Genomic DNA, 20,495 nt, shown 5'->3' on the forward strand with positions numbered 1-20,495 from the left:
TGCTTGCTCTCCCAAGCTCTGCTTCCTTCCCTGGATCCAGTAAGGCCACAGGGGCCCATGGGTGCAATGGGTGCCTTCCACCCGTACACACACGGTACTTCCTAGCACATCTTTTTAAAACGTGCTGAGTGCCCTTATGTGATCTCTGTTTGTCCATCTAAAAGGAGGACAGCAATGGCAATGAAATAGGTCTCTGAGCCTACAGAGCCCAGAGTTCTAGGCTGGGCACTTGGAAGCTAGCGGTTGCTATGACTTCTTTGCATTGCCAAACCTGTGATCTAGTTTCATTTCCTTAGAAAAGGAAAGAGAATAGAAAGAGAAATGAACCTTAGTCATTTATGATTAGAGCCCCAGGGGCAGCCTAGGCAGCTGGGATCTCCCTACACCAGAGAGCGGGAGAACCTGACACAAGGCATTATTGAAGGGCCCGACGGCCAGAGCCCCAGCCGGAGCGCACCTCCTTCCCGAGCAGGAGGGAAATAAAGCTGACTCTGTGTGAGCCTCCTGAGCAGGGTGCCTGCCCTGTGGAGGCCACACAGGGCAGACCATGCGTGCATTCCTGCACAAGCACGCTCACATCCCGCTGAACGAACGTGGTGTTCCCCACGCCGGCCAGCAGAGCCAGGATCCAGAAAGACTTATGGCCTGTTTGCTCTGGCTGCTTTATTGACCTAAATCCTGAAGATGGAGTTTGAGAGACTTTCCTAGGGCTCCTTAACTGTGGATGTTGTGTGAGAAGCCACTCACTCCACTACCCTGAACAGCTGCCCCCCTCTACACAGGCACCCCGACTCCTAGCAAAGTGGCATCCTGCCATTCCCCGTGGCTGGAACAGGGCTGAGATCCTGTCCTGAACTCTGACTTTGTTCTGTGGTCCTTTCCATGACCCAGTGCCCTCTGTGTCCATTGTGCTCTGCTTTGCTTTGGGAGATACCCCTGGGAAGCCTGCCTTTGGCTCTGTACCTACAACTTTGGCTTTGGCCTAGTAATGTCTGGCGGGTGGCTACAGAGGAAATGGTGCTTCGTGGTAAGTCAAACTCCTCAGTCGTGTTAGCCCAGGCACTTCAGAGTGTGGATGTGGGCACACGGGGCAAAGGCACCCCTGCAAGTAAGTTAAGTTAGAAGTTCTTTCTTCCAGAGACATATATTGTCCACTTGATGGACACAGTGGAATCCAGGGCCACAGAGGTGTATGAGACTTAACCCTTCCTGTGCCAGTGCAGTGCACAGGTGACAGTGGTGGAGATCTCCATCGTGTGGGCAGTGAACAAAACTCATGCCTACAACAGCTATCATGTTAATAAACTGTCTGCCATAGGGAGAGCATTCTGCCCTGCCTTTCATGAGGCCTTCAGGGCATCCAGGAAAGGCAAGGCAGCTCCCTGCTGCTCATATAGCACGAGACCAGCGCTGGGTGGTAGCATCTTTGCTTGATGCCCTCCGTACTCTGGGCACAGTTGCCCCTGGCTCATCTCTTGCCTTACAGCATGGGCATGGCTCTGCTGGGGCAAGACTACATCATCTCTGGACGTAGTCCTGAGGCCCCTGAGCAGGCTCAGATTTCAAAGACTTTGCTTCTGTGAGGTACATGAGCTCATGTGACCACTTGAGACGCATACAGAGATGAGTGTAGAGCCTGTGGTTTCTCTCTTAGAATGTGTGACGTGTCTGTCCCCCCACCCCCCCAGAACTCCTTTCTGGTGCTGGCTGGCCTGGCTGATGGACTCGTGGCTGTGTTTTCTATGGCCCGGGGCACCCCAAAAGAAAGCTGCTCCTACCTGTGCTCACACACAGCCAACAGGTCCAAGTTCTGCATCCCAGACGAAGACTCACGGCAGAACCCCTACCCAGTGAGGGCAATGGAAGTGGTCAACAGCGGGTCTGAGGTCTGGTACAGCAATGGACCCGGCCTCCTCATCATCGACTGCGCCGTCCTGGACATCAGCAGGCGGCTGGAGCCCTATGCAGCCCCATCTGTGGTCACGTCACTTGTGTGCAGCTCAGACTGCAGAGGAGAGGAGACGGTCTGGTGCCTGGACGACAAGGGCAATTCCCTAGTGATGTACCATTCAGCCACCTACCAGCTGTGTGCCCGGTACTTCTGTGGGGACCCCAGTCCTCTCAGGGACACGTTTTCTGTACAGCCCTCAGTCCCAGAAAGCCCAGTCCATCACATAACCACCTCAAAGGAGCCTGAGGAAGAGTGCATCGCCGACGTGAGCATCATGTACAGCGAGGAGCTGGGCATGCAGATCCTCACCCACCAGGACTCGCTCACTGACTACTGCTCCGTGTCCTCGTACTCTTCCTCACCCCACCCAGACCCCAAGTCCCCCACCAGCCTGCCCAGCTCCCTCACCAGCTATTCCAGTGTGCCTTTCTCCGCCAATTATGAAGACCGGGACAGGCTGCAGGAGCCCAGCGTCACCCCTGACAGAACCGAGCATGATCTGAGCCCCATGGATGGGGAGACGTTCAGCCAACACCTGCAGGCTGTGAAGGTGCTTGCTGTCCAAGACCTCATTTGGGTCCCTAGGTAAGTCTTGCTGCGGTATGGACGTATCATTTCTGAGCTGCCCAATGCTCTTGCTGTGGGGCTAGTGAGAGTGGAAGGCACGGCTTCTTTAAAGATTCCCAGATCCATTCTAGGCGGTTCTGCCGAGCAGGCTTTGCCATGCGGTTTTAGAATCGGGAGTGATCTCTGCAGTAAATCTAAGAATGTCCACACAGAATGTCCATATCTCCTCTGCCCACCAGAAAGCTCAGGGGGCCACAAAACAGCAGCCGCACTCAGGTTTCCTGTGGGGAAAGGACCTCTTCTGCATCACAGGGTGCATCCACCGACACTCCCTTCCTGAAAACTTCAGGACCTCCGTACCAGGTCCTGTACAGGGCGAGCTTGCCCTGTGCCCTGGAGGGTACAGGTTCCTGAGCTGTCCCTTCCCCTGTCTTGGCTTTGGTCCCTTAGACATGGTGGAGATATCATTGTCATCGGCCTGGAGAAGGATTCGGGTGCCCAGCGGGGCAGGGTCATCGCTGTTTTAAAAGCCAGAGAGCTCAATCCACATGGGTAAGACCGAGAACCATTCTTGTAAGGCTGCGGGGGGGAGGAGGGTGGGGAACCTCGGGGCTCATTAACATGTCCACTAGACCGCACAACAGCCCTGCTGCTTCTGGGTTCCCGGAGATAAGACTCTGGATCCACCGGTGTGGTCACGGAGCAAAGCAGAAGCAAGGTGGGGGTCCTGCAGGCAGCTCCTGGGGTTCAGCATGGCAGCTGAATAGAGCACCAACCACCGGCCAAGGATATCTACTTCTGGGTGTCTGTGTACCTGTGGATCAAATACACTGCCGAAGGTGTGTCTCCAGGGCCAGATTCAGCTGTGCTTGAGACGAGATCCTCTCAAATTCGTTCACTGTCCTTCCCACCGAACAGGAGAGGTCTCCTCCTCCCCCTATCGGGGGACCTACCAGCCCATGAGGCACCGGATAGAGCCAGGCGACATGGTCCCACTCCACAGCTCCCGTCCCTGAGCCTGAGAGTGTGACTGGATGCTAATCTGCAGACTGTGAGACATGCCAGTCGCTGATGTGACGATGCCAGTTCAGGTCACAGTCTTCATGGCCGGGAGACGGGAGCCTGGTGCTAAGCCAGAGTTCCTGGTAGTGTTCACCCCTCACCCTGAAGCTCCCCCATGAAAGGCCCTGAAGCCAAACATGTGTGCAGTGTTACACATCACAGTAGACCCGCCAGCAGCATACACTGTCACTCACCCTCGGGCAAAGGTCATCCAAAGCAGGACAGTCAGTGACAAGCAGCCAGTCGCTCATGCCACGTCCAGTCCCTTGCCTGCTAGCACTGAGCTTTCTCAGTGAGTCCTGGGACAATGGATCTTCTCTGTGACCAATTCTGGAATAAGATCAGGCTTTGCCCCTGAACCCTGGCTAACCTGGTAAAAGGAAGCTTTGTGCCGAAGTAGTCCCCAGCCTCCACGTTGGGCTTCTGGAAATAAATAGGTCCTCAGAACCAGGCTGGTTGGCCTTGGCACACCTACTCCGACTGCACCAGTATCCTTCTCTAGTCATCCCCCCAGAGACAGGCTTTATCAAGGGTCAGGCACATTTGCTAGAAGGAGAAAGACCCAAGTTGGCCAGCTGAAAAAGCAAGGAAGGACCAGAGACTCTCGATAGCTTGGTGAAAGAGAGCCTTCATGGGCAGTGGGGCTCAGTCACTGGGCATAGGAGGGGGAGGTCCAACAGACCCAGAGATGGGCCGCCAGCCCCGCAGAGACGCCACCAGGACAAAGAAGATGCAGGGAACCATCTGTTGTGGCCTGAGCAGAAACATGCTGTGCACACGCAGACTGTGTAAAACAGTTCACCGCCTCAAAACCGTGTAAACGGCGACGGCTTTGAGACAGCAGACTGTCTTACGTGTTCCTCTGGATTTCCTGAGTCAGTGGGGGATAGAATGGGAGGAGCCAAGGACACTCGTGGGGCCCACTCTGGTGTTTTCACTGTGGGGTGCAGGTATGTGTCACAGTGGGCCTGTGGAGGTCACAGGACAGTGGGAGTTGATTCCCTCCTGCTTTTACATGTGTTCCAGGAATTAGGTCAAGCTTGCCTCATAGGGAGGCTAGCCCCTTCACCCATCGCTCCGACCTTTGCCTTTGTTCTGTAATACTCAGTTGGTGGTTCATTCTGGACACCAGAATTCCAGAGAGGGGCGTGGACGATGCCTGCCCTGCTTGCGTCAGTCGGTGGTCATCCATTCTATAGCCAATGCTTATAAAAGTAAATGGATGCCCTTAGCCTTTTAGATAGATACATTATAAGGCCCCATCCCATAGGCAACACTACCAGGGAGAATCGGGACCTTCGAGTGCAGTCCAGAGCCAGGCTGAGCTGTTTATGGCACCCTCTTAGTAACTCCACCCCCTTCGAGCTGAGCGTGAAGAGCGAGGCCCCACCCTGACCTAGTGAGGGCTCCTGTGGGCGATCTCAGACCCCGTCTCTCTGCAGGGTCCTGGTGGATGCCGCAGTGGTGGCAAAGGACACCGTAGTGTGCGGCTTTGCAAACGAAAACACAGAGTGGTGCCTGGCTGTCTGGAGGGGCTGGGGCGCCAGGGAGTTTGACATCTTCTACCAGTCCTATGAGGAGCTGGGCCGGCTGGAGGCGTGTCCTCGCAAGAGAAGGTAATGCCAACGGAAGGGCCTCCGCGCCGAGCCAGCAGGTCCGAGCCACTGCCTGACCCCTCAGCTACAGCCCTCCTAGGGCACAGAAGACAAACGGGTTCTTTGCTAAGCCTTCTGCTAAGAAGGGCTGAGAAGCTAGGAGCTACTGGTAGTTTGGGAGTTCTCAGGTTCTGTGGGGAAAGTTATCAGCCCATGGGAAGCCACAGGGTCTGGTTCAGAGAGGCCTCCTCTCGCCTCTTCCCTAGGCTTCCAGGACCCGGGGAGAGTGACCCCATTCCAAACCTTCCCAGCATAATGAATGGGCCTGTCCGTTCTTCTATCGCCAGGCCTCAGATGGAATTACACTACAGAGTCTTGGTTGAGGAGCAGTTCGGGGTAAGGTGGGAGGAGGGCTGCAACCCCTGGCCCTCCTTCCCCCGAGACCCTAGGCTTTCGGCCTGTTTCACAAGGCTCTCAGTCCCTGGAGTATGGGGCCCAGCTTGGTCAAGCTGAGATCGAATCTCCCGCTTGGCAAAGGCTGCGTATGGGAAACCCCAGAAGGACCCTGCGCGGGCGGCATTGCCCCATAGTGGGGATGAATGGGTTCCTTCAAGAGTCACAGCCGGAAAGCCCGGTGCAAGAGCCCCGACTCCCCCCTTTACATTCTTCTCCCCCGACAAAAGGAAGGAGAAACCCAATCACTGGGCCTGGAGAAAGGGCCTGTGTTTATGACTTGGTAAAATAAACTTGGACACAGCTGGAGCACAAGCCCTGTTTGTTTGCACATCATAATCTTGTTTATCACTTTAACAAATTAAGTAATATCTCCACGGTTAGGCCTGGTTGTGAAATCCCATCGTATGGGACTTATACTGGATTATGTATTTGCCAAACATTCACTGCCCACGTGGACAGCGGATGAAGAAAAGCCAAGTTGTTAACAGGGTGTACGGGCACAACAGGGAACGGTTTATAAATCCCATGCACACGTGTGCACACACACACATCTTTGCCAGGCATCACCCTTAGAGGATGCCTAACCTAGAACACACGTTTGAATGCAAGATTGTCCTTGGCTCCGTGTCACTGAACCTTTTCTAGAATTAAATTATAAAAAGCAAACTTAGGTGTTTGCAACTGGGGAAGTGCAAGCTGGTGAGACTCGTGTTATCTGAAAATAAACAGACTTCGATGGAACCATGGCCTTTGTCTCTTGAGTGAAACGCATAGCCTCTAGCCTTCCCAGGTCCCCTTGCTGGCCCAGGGTAGACAGGGGCCACCCCTCTCAGCCCACTGCTGGGTGTTCCCAAATGCCCTGTAGCGATTCCCATAGGCAGATGCTTCCCTGTGGGCCCCAGCCCTGGAGAAAGCTAGCTCCTCACTTCCTTTTGTGAGTCAGGCTTCGAATCCTTGGGGACCAGACCTTGAGCTCTGTGGCTGCTGAACCCCTTACCATGATCCCTAAGGCAAGCCTCGGAGGTCACCAGATCTTCTTCTCCCCTGGCGTCCCTAAGCTGCCTGCTTGGATGTCCAGACAGGAGCCTGGCCCTGTCTGCCCTGTGCTGTGTGGCTGGATCGAAGGCTGATGGACAGCCTCTCCTACTTTGCTGACTCAGCACACCTTCCGTGCCACATTTTCTCCTGCCCTAACCGATCCTCACAGTCAGGGAAGGAGGACTTTCACAGAACCACCAGGGACCTGGAGGGAAACACCTGATGAACTTGACTACAGAAGAATTGGAAACCTAAAAGAAACCTGGGCAGTGGTGGCATTATAACTTTAATCCCAGCTTGCACGAGTCCAGGTCCAAAGAGTAAGTTCCAGGATACCCAGGGTTACATAGAGAAATCCTGTCTCGGAAACAAACAAAAAATAAAAACAACAACAATAAGAACACCTATAAGGAAACTGTACCACAAAGGCAAACAAACAACTGACATGGGGGAAAAAAAACCACAGAGCTGAGATGGTTTATCACATAAAGGAGCTTGCAGGCAAGACTGAAGACCTGAGTTCAATCCCCAGAACCTATGTGGTAGAAAGAGAGAGCCAACTCCAACAAGCTGTTGACACACACATGCACACACACACACACACACACACACACACTAAATTATGAGAAATGAATATAATTTTTAAAGTGTATTTATAACACAAATGAAAGACGAACAGTTCCCTTACCTTGTTTGCAAAATTCATATTCATCCATAAGAAAAAACATGATTGGAAAATAGATAAATGGTATATAAAGAAACACAGACCCTCCACACGATAAAATGGCATCCATCTCCCTTGAGTTACAAAAACTAAGGGGTCAGCCATGGTTCTTGAACTCTTGCTGAGCCATTAGGCAGTGTCACAACGGCAGTCACCCAAGCAAGACACTCTGCTGCTGGGGCCGCTCTGCTCAAGAGGGCAAGGGTGACAGTGGACATCCAAACAAAATACGGAGCTAGAGAGGAAAAGTCAGGAGACCAGCAGCTTGGTGACTGGAGGCTACGGAAAACCCAGATGGGGCAGGGCTGCTGAGAAACAGTGTTTATGTGAGATCTCAGACCCTCACACAGCAGAGCTTACACAAGCCAAGGCCCCGTGAAGGAGCTGTCATAACTGGGTGGCTAGAACACCATCAAGAAGGGAGTGCTCAGCCTGCTCCCCCTACACATACCCCACACCCCACCCACACCCCACCCATACCCCACCCACACCCACCCACACCCATCCACTCCCCACCCACCCCACCCACCCACCCCCACCCACACCACACACACACCCACACCCCCCCCACACACCACACACCCCACCCACACACCCACACACCCCACCCCCACCCACACCCCACCCACACCCCACCCACCCCCACCCACACCCCACCCACACACCACCCACACCCCACCCATACACCCCACCCACACCCCATCCACTCCCCACCCACACCCCACCCACACCCCACCCACACCCCACCCACACCCCACCCACACACCACCCACACCCCACCCACACACCACCCACACCCCACACCCACCCACCCCCACCCACCACCACCCACCCCCACCCACACACCACCCACACCCCACCCACACACCACCCACACCCCACCCACACCCACACCCACCCACTCCATCCACTCCCCACCCACACCATTACAAGTGTCCAGTGTAGCCACTGGGAATGAGAAGCAAAGCCACTCCCAATGAATAGAGATCAGGCCAAAGAAATAGAAACAGGTGGGGTGTCAGTTGCAGTAGCTATACCCCCGTGTACGCAATAGCTTATTTTGCTGATCCACCATTTCCCAGAGGTCTTGTCTGGTAGTGGAGCCTGTGCTCTATTCAGACAGTTTGGCTGTGCTCGAGTAAGACTTTTCAGAAGTCAAGAGTTACGGCAGGCACGGTGGTGTATGCCTTTAGTCTCAGCATTCAGGAGGCAGAGACGAGAGGATGTTTGTGAGTTGGATGCCTGCCTGGTCTACATAGCAAGATCCAGGATAGAACTACAAAGAGAGACGTTGCCTCGAAAAAAAAAAAACAAAACAAAAACCTGCGCAGTTATGTAGGGCAGCCAGTCCTGAGACAGGGCCCTGCCTGTACCCTCTGACCGCAGCCAGAAAATTGAACCTAGACCCCACCTACCAAGCAGATGCTAGCGAGATCCATTTCCACGATGCTGCCCAAGTAGGTCAGAATGTCATGAGCATGCTTTGGGGTGGGAGACTACAAGATGGCACGAGGCAAAAAGCACAGTGATTGTTAGAGCTTCCCAGGGCTCCCAGACAAACCGCTGCACTCTTGGTGCACAAAGGACTCTCACGTTTATGCCTGAACTCCGTGTTTTTCAGCCTGGAGGAGCCACCAACAGCTTGCCCCAAGAACAGCCAGACCATGTGCTGCTCTCTCCCTCTCCCCTTCTCATTCCCCCTCTCCCTCCTTCCCCCTCCTCCTCCTCTTCTCCCTCTCCCTTTCCCCCTTCTCCTTCTCCCACCCCACCCCAGGGGGTCAAGAAAGGTTGTTGCAACTCTAGAAAGGCTCAGACAGCCTAGGAAGAGTTTTGAACAAGAGGAGGTATGGAGACTCAGAGGTCTTTGTGAGCACAGAGAAGCATTGAAATCGGGGAAGGAGAAGCACTCAGGCTGTCTCTTGAAAGGAAGATGATTTCGGCTTCCACCTGGGGGCTGGGAAAGGATGGAGTTTACAGTCCTGTGATCTCTGCTGTCTGTAGGGCCAGGCTTCACTGGAGTCCTTCAGAATATTACGTTTGTCCACCCCAGACTTTCCCCCTAAACCTTAGCACTGTTTCTAAGTCCGCAAAACCCATCCTAATGATAGATATCACCTGCACTTACAACAGCTTGAGTGACCTCTATGTTATCTTAGGGCCAGGTCAACCCTGACTCCCACGGGCCTCAGTGTACCTCAGTCACTCTCCATAGCCCCTTATCTTCAGCATTGCTTCTGAGACGACAGAACCCATCCGTATGGAAGAAGCCATATGTACTTTGTGAACAGCATCGATGTAAACATGTCTTAAGCTGTGTTTTATGCACCGGACTGAATTTAGTGTCATCAAGAGACTAGTTTCCAAAAGTAGGTTGAGGTTAAATATGGCTAGAATATACTGCCTGGGGTCAGACTCCAAAAAGTTGGCCCAGCATCAGCTGATTAAGGATAAACTGAGTGTCATCTTTGTCTCTCTGTAAATCATTGTTCTACAGCCTGTCATAAAGCTTACACACACACACACACACACACACACACACACACACACACTCATACACACCATAGACACCATACACTCACGCACACACACACACACACCCACACACACCATACACACACACACCATACACTCATACATACACACACACACACACACACACACACACACACACACACACACACACACACACACAAATAGGAAGGCTGGCTAGGGAGGAAGTTGGAACCCTTGGTCTTCAGCATCCAGTTAGTAAATGGAGTAAGTCAGCCCTCCATGGCTACAGGATCTAAAATGCTAATCAACTTCAAGGGAAAAGGGTTAGGAAGGATGTGGACTGGGGCAGACCAAGTGCCAATTTTATTTCCTGCCTTTCTCTCTTCAAACAATACAGGACAGCAACTACCTACAGAGCATCTCCGTAGTGTCACTGTGTCACTGTCAGTCACTCAGGGAGAATTTGATGCCTTTGAGAGGAAGGATTCAGGTTCCGTGCACTTACTTAACACATGACCTCATGTGAGGGACTTGCACCTCCATAGACTCGGTCCATGGGTGGTCTTAGAGCAATTCCCTGTGGACACCAGGGCACACTGGAACTTGCTTGAGTAACTGCTATCAGGTGGGAGGCTGTTTCTTAGGATGCTCAAAACACTGGGGATAGTCTGGTATTTTAGATTACAATTTTAATTAAATGTTGGCAAGTGCAGATTAATTGCAGTTTTGAGATTGTCGTTTAATGGAGGGAGCTGTGCATCCAGTGTATAGCATTATGGTGTTATTTAGGGGCTGGTTCGTTTTTCCACATCTAGTAGATTTATGATTTATAGCATCATCAGCATAGAGGCAGGAACCATGACACTACCCCACACAACCAAGGACTGAAAAATGCTAGATCAACAGGAAAAATGCCAACATAATAGGATTTGCCCAACTCTTTGACCAAGGGGCAGACAACTCCGGAGGGCAGCACCCTATTCCTACCTGAAGGGTACATCCAAATGGCTGCCAAGAAGCAGCCCCAAAGCCTGTATCCTTGGAGCCCACAGAACCCAGAAGAGGGCCCAGCGTCAGAAGGAGGAGGCACACAGTGGGATTGCAGTGCGAGGCTGTCACATTGGTGGCAGGGTCTGCCCACATCAATCTGGGGGTTCCAGGATTTCCCTCCACATCCCTGGAAATGGCAGACTAGACCTGGATCCATGGTCCACTGTGAGCTTGGCACGTGGCACGTGAGCCATTGTGACATTCTCAGGATGGCTGTCACTCTCTGTCAGCCACAGGAAGCCTGACCTGTGCTCACATTCCAAAGCACTAGGGTAAGGGCTTCAGCCTGCGGATCCTGAGGGGACGCAGTTCACAGTTCAGCCCTCAATCCCTTCCTTGTTCCCAAGCCTCCATGGCGGCATCTTTGGAACATAAAACCCAACCAACTAAAGGCCAGAGAAGGCATTCACAATGTACCGAGTGGGGCCTTGGGGGCGTGCTTTTCATTTACAAATGTATAAAAGATTTAAAAGACCAGAAGGACACACACCAAAATGTGACCCATGGCCATTTCTGGCTCCTGAGGTCACTAGTGGTTTTTGTTAAACCACTTCTAATTTAACTGAGTCATTTCTTTTATAATAAGACTAAGATCTGAATTACCAAAAAAAAAAAAAAAACACTTTAAATATTATAAAATGACGACTGGGCGGACACACGGACTTTCTTGCTGTGGCTGGTCTGCCATGGGACTCTGAGCATCACGGCAGCCGATGCCAAAAGAACGATGTCAGTCACTCACTTTCCAGAGCATAGAAACAATCCACTGCTCAAGTAAGACGCCAGCGCCTTGCTCCTTTAAGCCTGGGAGGAAATGTCATTTCTTCAGGCACAGTCTGCACAGAGAACATTCCAGAACTGTAGATAATGTCACCCTTGGGGTAGCAGACTCCTTCCTGGAACTGAGTCTTCTAACTATTTGTAACAAGGACTGCAGCTGTCACATCCAGTCAAACCGGGAAGCGTTTGGTCCTGGGAGGCAAGTAGCATAGACCCTCTCTGGTGACGGTCTGGACAGATCCAGAGATGCCTGGAAGGAGATTCCCATGCCTTTCAAACCCATCTCCTGTAGGAGTTTCAGAATGACAGGAAGTCAGTTTTTGAGTGTCACACCTCTGAGAAGCAGAATGGCCTCTCAGGCAGTGCCAGACCGCCTGGCCAATTGGAACAACTTTTCTCAGCATTGGAGCCCGGCCTCCAAGTCAGGCCTCTAAGACCATGGTGCGTCCATCACTCCTCTCCAGAGCCCACTTCATGCTCTGCTGCTTAAAGAGCCCGTGACGCAGAGTCGGGGCTCACGACGTCAGCGAGCCTTTTCACGGGCTCCCTCCCGGCTGAGCTCTTGGGAGGCATGGGGTATTCTGGTGGCCCTGTGCTCTCCTGATTTCACCGCCTGGACACATGCTCTGCCTCCCAGCTTCCAAATCTGCTTCAGGCTAGGCATGCCGCCCTGAGGCTTCATCAGTTCCAGTACGTGCTAGCTTTCACAGGCTGCTTCCTGGAGCCAAAGCCCCTTAGAGCGCTCAGTACGCCAGAGCGTTTTCCCTTTAATGGAGATACTGTTCTCACACAGCAGTACTGTCTCCCTTTTCTGTCTCCACTGACAGACACTTTTTTAGACGGATGACTAGTGGGCTCATTGTGGTCAAGCTTTTAGGCCTCATGGACCCTCCCTTCCTTAAGGCCCACCCAGCCTCTATGGGCCGCTCCTTTGTAGCTCTTGGGCACACAATACTCACTCTATTGAAACGTCTGAGATAATTAATTTTTAAAATCTTTACCTCACAGCCTGAGATTGCCCAGGTCCATTGCTTGGAATTCTGGTGAAGGCACCACATGGTAATGACCTAGAGTGAAAGGCAAAGCAAACTGCCCACCTCACAATCAGGAAGCAACAAGAAAAACCAGTCAGGGTCCCTAAACCTCTTCCAGGGCGTGCCTCAAAGACCTAAGGGAACCTCCACTAGGTTCCATCTTCTAAAGGTTCTACAGCCTCCCGACGGCACCACCCTGGTAAACAAGCCTTTAACACAGCAGGCTAGAGGACCCTAACCACAGCAGGGTCTCAGTCTTCATGGGAGTAGCCAAGGGGAAGAACCCCAACATGCTCATCTCGAAGGGGCACAAGAAAGAACACGCTGTAGCAGGGTGCATGGTTTATCTGTTCCCTTAGCTCCAGTTAAACATCCCTGAGGTCCTTAGGCAGGACGCACCACCTCACATTCCTGACGCCGAGGCCTGGAGACAGCTGGAGTTCCCACCATTCACAGGAGGTCCGCACCAACACCCATCACTGTTCACTCAGGTATAACTCTGGCTCTGGGCCTTTAAATCAGTCCCTCTTGGGCTTGGGTTTGGCTCCATCTTTAGTCCCAGCCTCAGTTGAGTCCATGGCAGGGCCTGACAGGACAGGACATACCTTCTAGAAGACATTCTTCTATCCTGAGCCACACCTGGTCCCGGCTCTGGGAATACACACTGATTTCTGGCAAGGCATAGAGTAGATCTCCCTCAGGACAGAGGCCAGAGCCCCTCGCCATATTCCTCCTCAGAAAGGCATCCTCTGAGGGGTACTGAGTTCTGTGTAAGGTGAAGCAATTCCATGTAGAACCACCTGCCTCACTTCAAGAGCCATCTCAGCCAGTCCTTCTCACAGAGCAGTACAGCCTCTGCCCAGATCTGCAGGAGAAACACAGGAGGAGAGGGCAGGGGTGGGGAGGAGAGGGCAGGGATGAAGTGAAAGTAACCAGAAAAAAGTCTCCACTTCTTGAGGTCACCTCAGCAAGCTCTCAAATCAAGGTACGAGAGAGCAAAGACCAGTGAGCTCTTTGTCTGAGTTGTATGGATAAAAGTAGTTTGTTTTAAAGAGTTATTTATTTTTATTTTATGTATATGCCCACAGGCCAATCTAGTGAGGGAGTTTTCTCAGTTAAGGATTCCTCTTCCCAAATGACTCTGGCTTGCAACATGTTGACATAAAACTAGCCAGCCCATCCAGGTATCTACAAAGGCTGGAGACAGTGTCAGATCCCTTTGAACTGAATTTGCAGACAGTAAGAGGACCCTGGATGCAGGCACACACACACAAACACACACTCACACACACAAACACACATACACACTCACACACACACAAACACACAAACATATACACACAAACACACGCACACAAACACACACACATACACACAAACACACACTCACACACACAAACACACACACACTCATACATATTCTCTCTCCTCTTCCTCTCTCTTCTCCACTTCCTTCCTTCCCCTTCCCTCCCCTTCTCTCCTCACTCCCCCCTCTCTCTTCCTCCCTCCTTCTTTCCCTCTCCGCCTCTCATCATTTCTTACACACAGGACAAGCATGATGTCCTATCTGTCTTCTGTGTTCTTGTGGCCAAGTCATGATGTTCCAGGTAGCCCACCAGAGATGAACACTCAAAGTTCATAGCCTATGGAAAGTCTTTTGGCCAGCTGGGACCACACCAAAGTGTTTGGAGATCTAGGTGTTGCCCTGAGTGTCCAAAACATGAAGTGTTTAAGGGCTGAGGCCTTGTATGGGCACCTCGCTCAGAAGCGGCAGGGGGCCTTCGCAGAGTGAGCAGTTTGAAGTAAGCAGTTTGAAGAGAAGCTAACGTAAGTGGTCAGCCAGCCTGAGGGGCTTTCTACACAAATAGGTAGCTAAGGCGAATGGTCAGCTGGAGAAAGTTCCACACAAACAAGCAAGTCTTAATAAAGGCTGTGAGCTAGCACATCCTGACTTTGGCTTCCAGAATGCACTTGGGTAGTGTTCCACAGGACTCTCCATTAAGGAGATAAGATTCTAATTAGACCCGGAAACAGCCTCAGCAAGAATACAATATGGAGGAGCCTCTGCACTGCTTTGCCCCATCACAGTGGAGGGAAGGAACTTTGATCCAGAGACTTGGCCATGTGTATTTTCCTGCCTCAGCTCTAGTACGTGACTGTTCCTATGACAGGGACCCCAGGCAACCAGGCCCTACAGAGACACCATTGTTAAGAAGGACTGACTGTGGACGAGATTGCCCCAAGGCCTCCCTTATACCCAGGAAGCCACAGTCTGGAACTAGGAGGAATTGTTCCTAAACGCCACAGAGACACTGAAAGATGAGATCTCAGTGGAGACCAGGGCTTCCTTGTGGCTACGTAAACAAGCCACGCTTCTGTGTGGACCCCATTGTGAAAGACTCTCACTAGTTCTCAGCCGACTATGACAGGGGCTCAGGGAAATAGGAGTACAGACTCCCCCCAGCAATGCAAGAACATGGGGGTCATGGTGGCCAGCAGGTGGGGACTTGACCAATATACAATGTGTTTCCCTGGGGCCTAGTAAGGAGGAAGGCCACAGGTGCCAGCCTCCCCAGCCTGGTTCTCCCAGCATCAGCCCTGCTCTTCCCTTAGTCAGTTCTCCGGAGCAGTTCCCTCAACAGCACCCAGGGGGCGCTCTTAGGCAACGCCCAGCCTGTCAGAGCTGTCCAGTCTATGCAAACAGGTCAGAACCACTTAAGAAATGGGTGCCTCTGGATTCGTGGGCTCTCTAAGAAGGATCTGTGGACTTCATGAGTTGACTTTACCAAGTGTGACCTCGTCTGGGGAAGAAGGAACTCTTGTGGTTATGTGTGGAAGGATGCCACCTAGGTGATCAGGCAGTCAGAGACCCAGAGAAACCTTGTGTGCCTGGGGGCCAGATTATGGGGGAGAGGACATGGAACTTTCTACTTAGTGTTTTGCATTCCATGTGCGGTAAGGAAAATGTTAAGTGTGTCTTGACTTTGTCATATCACAGGCTTCTGCAGTCTGTCTTCCTCTCCCCTTCTCTGTCTCTACAGTCTCTCTTCCTCCCCACCCCACCCCACCCCGCTCTGTGTGTGTGTGTGTGTGTGTGTGTGTGTGTGTGTGTGTGGTATCTGTCTCTCTGTGTCTGTCTGTCTCTCTGTATCTGTCTATCTGTGTGTGTGTGATTGTGTGTCTGTATGTGTCTGTGTCTCCATGTGTGTGTGTATGTATGTGTGTCTGTCTGTTTGCGTCTCTATGTATGTGTATCTGTCTGTCTCTCTCTCCTTGTGTCTGTCTGTGTCTCTATGTGTATGTATGTGTCTGTATGTGTCTGTGTCTATCTCTCTGTGTTTGTGTGTGAGTGTGAGTGTGTGTGAATGTGTGTGAGTGTGTGTGTCTGTGTCTCCATGTGTGTGTATGTGTGTGTGTCTGTCTGTCTCTCTCTTCTTGTGTCTGTCTGTCTGTGTCTCCATGTGTGTGTCTGTCTGTCTGTTTGCATCTCTATGTATGTGTATCTGTCTGTCTCTCTCCTTGTGTCTGTCTGTGTCTCTTTGTGTGTGCGTCTGTATCAGTCTGTGTCTCTCTGTGTGTTTGTGTGTGAGTGTGAGTGTATGTGTGTGTGTGTGTGTGTGTGTGAGTGTGAGTGTGTGTGTGAGTGTGTGTGTGAGTGTGTGTGTGTGTGTGTGTGTGTGAGTGTGTGAGTGTGTGTGTGTGTGTGTGTGTGTGTGTGTGTGTGTGTGTGTGAGTGTGTGAATGTGTGTGAGTGTGTGTGTGTGTGTATGAGTGTGTGTGTGTGTGTGTACCACTATACAGATGCCCACATAGAGCACCGTGTCCATGTTGGATCTGAGGGTCAGAGGCACACGGGAACAGGGCAACAGTGAAAAGAGAAGCTGAGAGTCTAGGGAAAGACACTCCCTATGAGAGCTTTCAGATAAAACTTGCTTCTAGGAGTACAGGAGCCTGATTCCCACAGCTGGCCTCCTCCTTCTGCTTTTCTCAGCAAAGCTCCCTAGGGCACCTCAGCCTATAGGGAAAGCAGCAGCTCTGTTTGTAGTTCACTTTCACAGCAGCTACATGGAGGCTACCCTGCCACCGAGGGCCAGTCCCTCACCAAGCAAGCGTGGAACAGTGACCGTTCTGTCCCAAAGCCCCTAAGTCACAGATACAAAAGGGAGGCTACTGGAGTCTCTGCAGACCCCATGTAGTCTGACTCCAGGAGGAGGCTCTGCCTGAATTACCTCATTCCAGAACCACAAACTGACATCCAAGACATCAGCCCCAAAGCCATAGAAGGTCGCGGGCTGGACAGACAAACCAGAAAACTCCATTCAGCTCCATGGTCCTTTGAGCTCCAGTTTACCCTGAACTTGTCCGGCAGTGGCAAGAGAAGTGGAAGAGCTCGCCCTGCATGCCAAAGCCTCCTCAGCAGCCTCTGAAGTGAGGAGGCCAAGGAAAGATGAGGCCAGGCCTGTCTTATCCATGTCTGAGGCCAACTGAGAAGGGAACCCAGAGAGCAATGCTGACTACCACAGATTCCCCTACCCCACCATGCCTCTGTCTGTAGATGGATTTCTGTGTCTTTCCACTTTGGGCTTGTGACTTTCTTACAACCCACAGAGTATGGTAGAAGTGAAGGGTCGTAACTCCAAAACTCAGTCAGAAAAGGCAATGGAGCAGGCACTCACCTCTGAGGCTCTAAGATCCCGAACAAGTATTCCGGCTAGGGTGAGGCCATCACACTGAGAGGGACCACCCACTCACCACAGAGGGGCACATGAGGTGAGAGGGACCACCCACCCACCACAGAGAGGAAACATGAGGTGAGAGGCCACCCACCCACCACAGAGAGGGCACATGAGGTGAGAGACCACCCACCCACCACAGAGAGGAAACATGAGGTAAGAGGGACCACCCACCACAGAGAGGGCACATGAGGTGAGAGACCACCCACCCACCACAGAGAAGAAACATGAGGTAAGAGGGACCACCCACCACATAGAGGGAAACATGAGGTGAGAGGCCACCCACCCACCACATAGAGGAAACATGAGGTAAGAGGGACCACCCACCACAGAGAGGGCACATGAGGTGAGAGACCACCCACCCATCACAGAGAAGAAACATGAGGTAAGAGGGACCACCCACCACAGAGAGGGAACATGAAGTGAAAGACCACTCACCCACCACAGAGAGAGCACATTAGTGAGAGGGACCACCCACCCATCACAGAGAGGGCACATGAGGTGAGAGGCCACCCACCCACCACATGGAGGAAACATGAGGTAAGAGGGACCACCCACCCATCACAGAGAGGGCACATGAGGTGAGAGACCACCCACCCACCACAGAGAGGGCACATGAGGTGAGAGGGACCACCCACCCATCACAGAGAGGGCACATGAGATGAGAGAGACCACCCACCACAGAGAGGGCACATGAGGTGAGAGGGACCACCCACCCATCACAGAGAGGGCACATGAGATGAGAGGCCACCCACCCATCACAGAGAGGGAACATGAGGTGAGAGACCACCCACCCACCCACCAGAGAGGGCACGTAAGGTGAGAGGGACCATCCACCACAGAGAGGAAGGAACATGGAGGCTTCTGGTCCCAGATAAGAGACAACCCCAGGAGGTAGGATAAACATAGGAGACACCTTCGGGACACTCTCCTGGGGCCTTCTCAGCCACAGCCAGGTTATGTATTGAGACTTGGCATGTTACTCGGCAGGGGTCAATCACTCCTTCTCTATCCAAATCCCAGGCCCACAGAAACACAGTATAGAAGGACAGTTGCCACACACTAACATCTGGGATGCAGGCAACAGAGCAGTTCAGAAGGCCAGTCAACTTTCTACCTTTGTGGATGCTCCAGAGACCTGGGAGGCCAAGGGTTATGGAGGTTACACCTGTTCATCAGGTAAGGACCCAGGCCTAGAGTCTTGACTACTGTGTCTTGGGGACAAGTGTAGCCCTGAGCCCGCACGGCTCAGGCACAGGAAATCAAGAGCAGCCCTGCCACACAAAGCTATCGCCCTGTCCTCTCTGAGGGGCACTGGCAAGCTTGCCAGCTGATGGAGGCCGGATTTGCCAGGCTGTGTGTTCAGTGCATCGGACCTGATCGATGAGCGGCATCCTGAGTCACGGGTTACTACAGCAACCACCGGGCCCCAGGAGAGCCAAGTGCGGACTACTGGACTATGAGCGGGTGAACTTGGAGGGAAATTCACCTTGGCTTTGCCACTTGGTTGCGGCCCAGGCTGTTGCTGGGACTCTCCCCTCCATCGGCCACTTTGATACTTTGCGAGTAGACAAATGGAAGTTTCCAGGAAAAAGGAAAAGATGTCGGGCAGTCTCTCTGGCTGTGGGGGTGGGGCTGGCAGGATGCTATTCAGCCTGGGCAAGGCTCCCAGCTCCCGGGTCCAAGTGGCCAGCAGTGGCCAAGGCCATGGCGGTCGGCAACTTCTCTCATTGGTCACTAGATTATCTGTTTTCAGGCAAGAGCCCCTGGGAAGCCACAACACAGGAGCTTTTATTCCGGCTGCTGAGATGCCAGCCAGGGGACAAAAGGGCAGGAGAGGCCCCTGAGGTGTGGGTTTGTCCTCTCAGAACGTGGGGCCGGAAACAACCTTCGCCTACCCCTATCCACACCATACACATGGGAAACAAAGGCCCAGAGAAGCCGCCAACCCAAAATGTGTCGTTGCCAGGGGCAACCTGGACACAGCACTGACCAGCCTGGGAAAAAGCTGTTATTCTCAGCAGGGGGGGTGGGTGTTTGTTTTGTTTTGTTTTTTATAAAACGTTGGGTCAGATCAGATTTTTATAATGCTGCTCCAGGACATGGCGTTGCCTGAACACCACTTGAAAAGGCAGATCCAGGCAGAGAGCAGTCGTGGATACGTTTGGAGAGAAACTCTCACAAATGGTGAGACACTGGAGCAGGACTCCTACACCACTAACAACGAGTCTGTCTGTCCTGTCTGTGCTGCTGGCGGATGAACATGGATGGTCCCTTACTCCTAGTTCCCAGGAGAGACCAGAACATACCTCGCCTTGGGCCTGCACCATGCCAGCTGTGCCAGGGGTGCACAGATGCAATGCCAAGACGAAACGCGAGAGAGCATAGGCGGCCATGTAGACCAGATAAACGAATAATAAGCAATCAGGCTGTTATCGCAGGCAACTGATAGGCAAGAGCTATGGTCTCCTGCTCCTACCCCTGAATTCTGAAAAATGCAGACAAAAAATACATTTAAGAAAAGAAATTCTGGATTCTGAAGATCATCCCCGTTGTCTGAGCAGTAACCTACAGGTTGTCATTCTTAAAGTTTGTCTCTAACTCTGTTTTCTTCAGCTTGGAGATGTAGGAGCTGGGGTTTTGAAGGATCGGTAGGAGCTCGCCAAATCAGGGTTCAACTACTCTGCGGTGGCTAACTGGCCCTATGAGATAGTACAGTCTAGAGAGACACACTATCGAAGCTGGAGAGCGGTGTGTCATCGTGGGTCTAGACTGTAGCACAGGAGTAGAGAGCACTTGCCTTTGTGTGTGAGGACGGTGTCTGGTGCCCACCACAAAAATATATCCGCTATGGACGGGATTCCATGTCTCTGACACTCAGCAGGAAGAAACCTGGATGATGTGGTTTCTCTGGGTGTCAAGGTCTCCCTTGAAGTGTGCTTCCAGAGAAAGAGAGTCAACTGGCAGAAGCAGAGAGGCCTGCGTATTTACTTTAGCTTCTCTGTGTGGCTC

At 52.3% G+C, this 20,495-nt stretch overlaps 1 protein-coding gene across 1 annotated transcript in view; it reads left to right on the plus strand.

Moving 5' to 3' along the window:
• The window catches only part of Lrrk1 (leucine rich repeat kinase 1), a 126,049-nt gene extending 119,677 nt beyond the window's left edge, over positions 1–6,372 (plus strand). The window contains exons 31-33 of the mRNA XM_032893448.1: positions 1,689–2,536; positions 2,969–3,070; positions 5,023–6,372. Of these exons, the coding sequence (XP_032749339.1) occupies positions 1,689–2,536; positions 2,969–3,070; positions 5,023–5,200 (1,128 nt within the window). The 3' untranslated portion in view covers positions 5,201–6,372. The remainder of the gene's footprint in view (positions 1–1,688; positions 2,537–2,968; positions 3,071–5,022) is intronic.
• The last annotated feature ends 14,123 nt before the right edge of the window (positions 6,373–20,495 follow it).

This window comes from Rattus rattus, chromosome 2 (assembly GCF_011064425.1).
Source record: "Rattus rattus isolate New Zealand chromosome 2, Rrattus_CSIRO_v1, whole genome shotgun sequence".
Taxonomy (NCBI): Eukaryota; Metazoa; Chordata; class Mammalia; order Rodentia; family Muridae; genus Rattus; species Rattus rattus.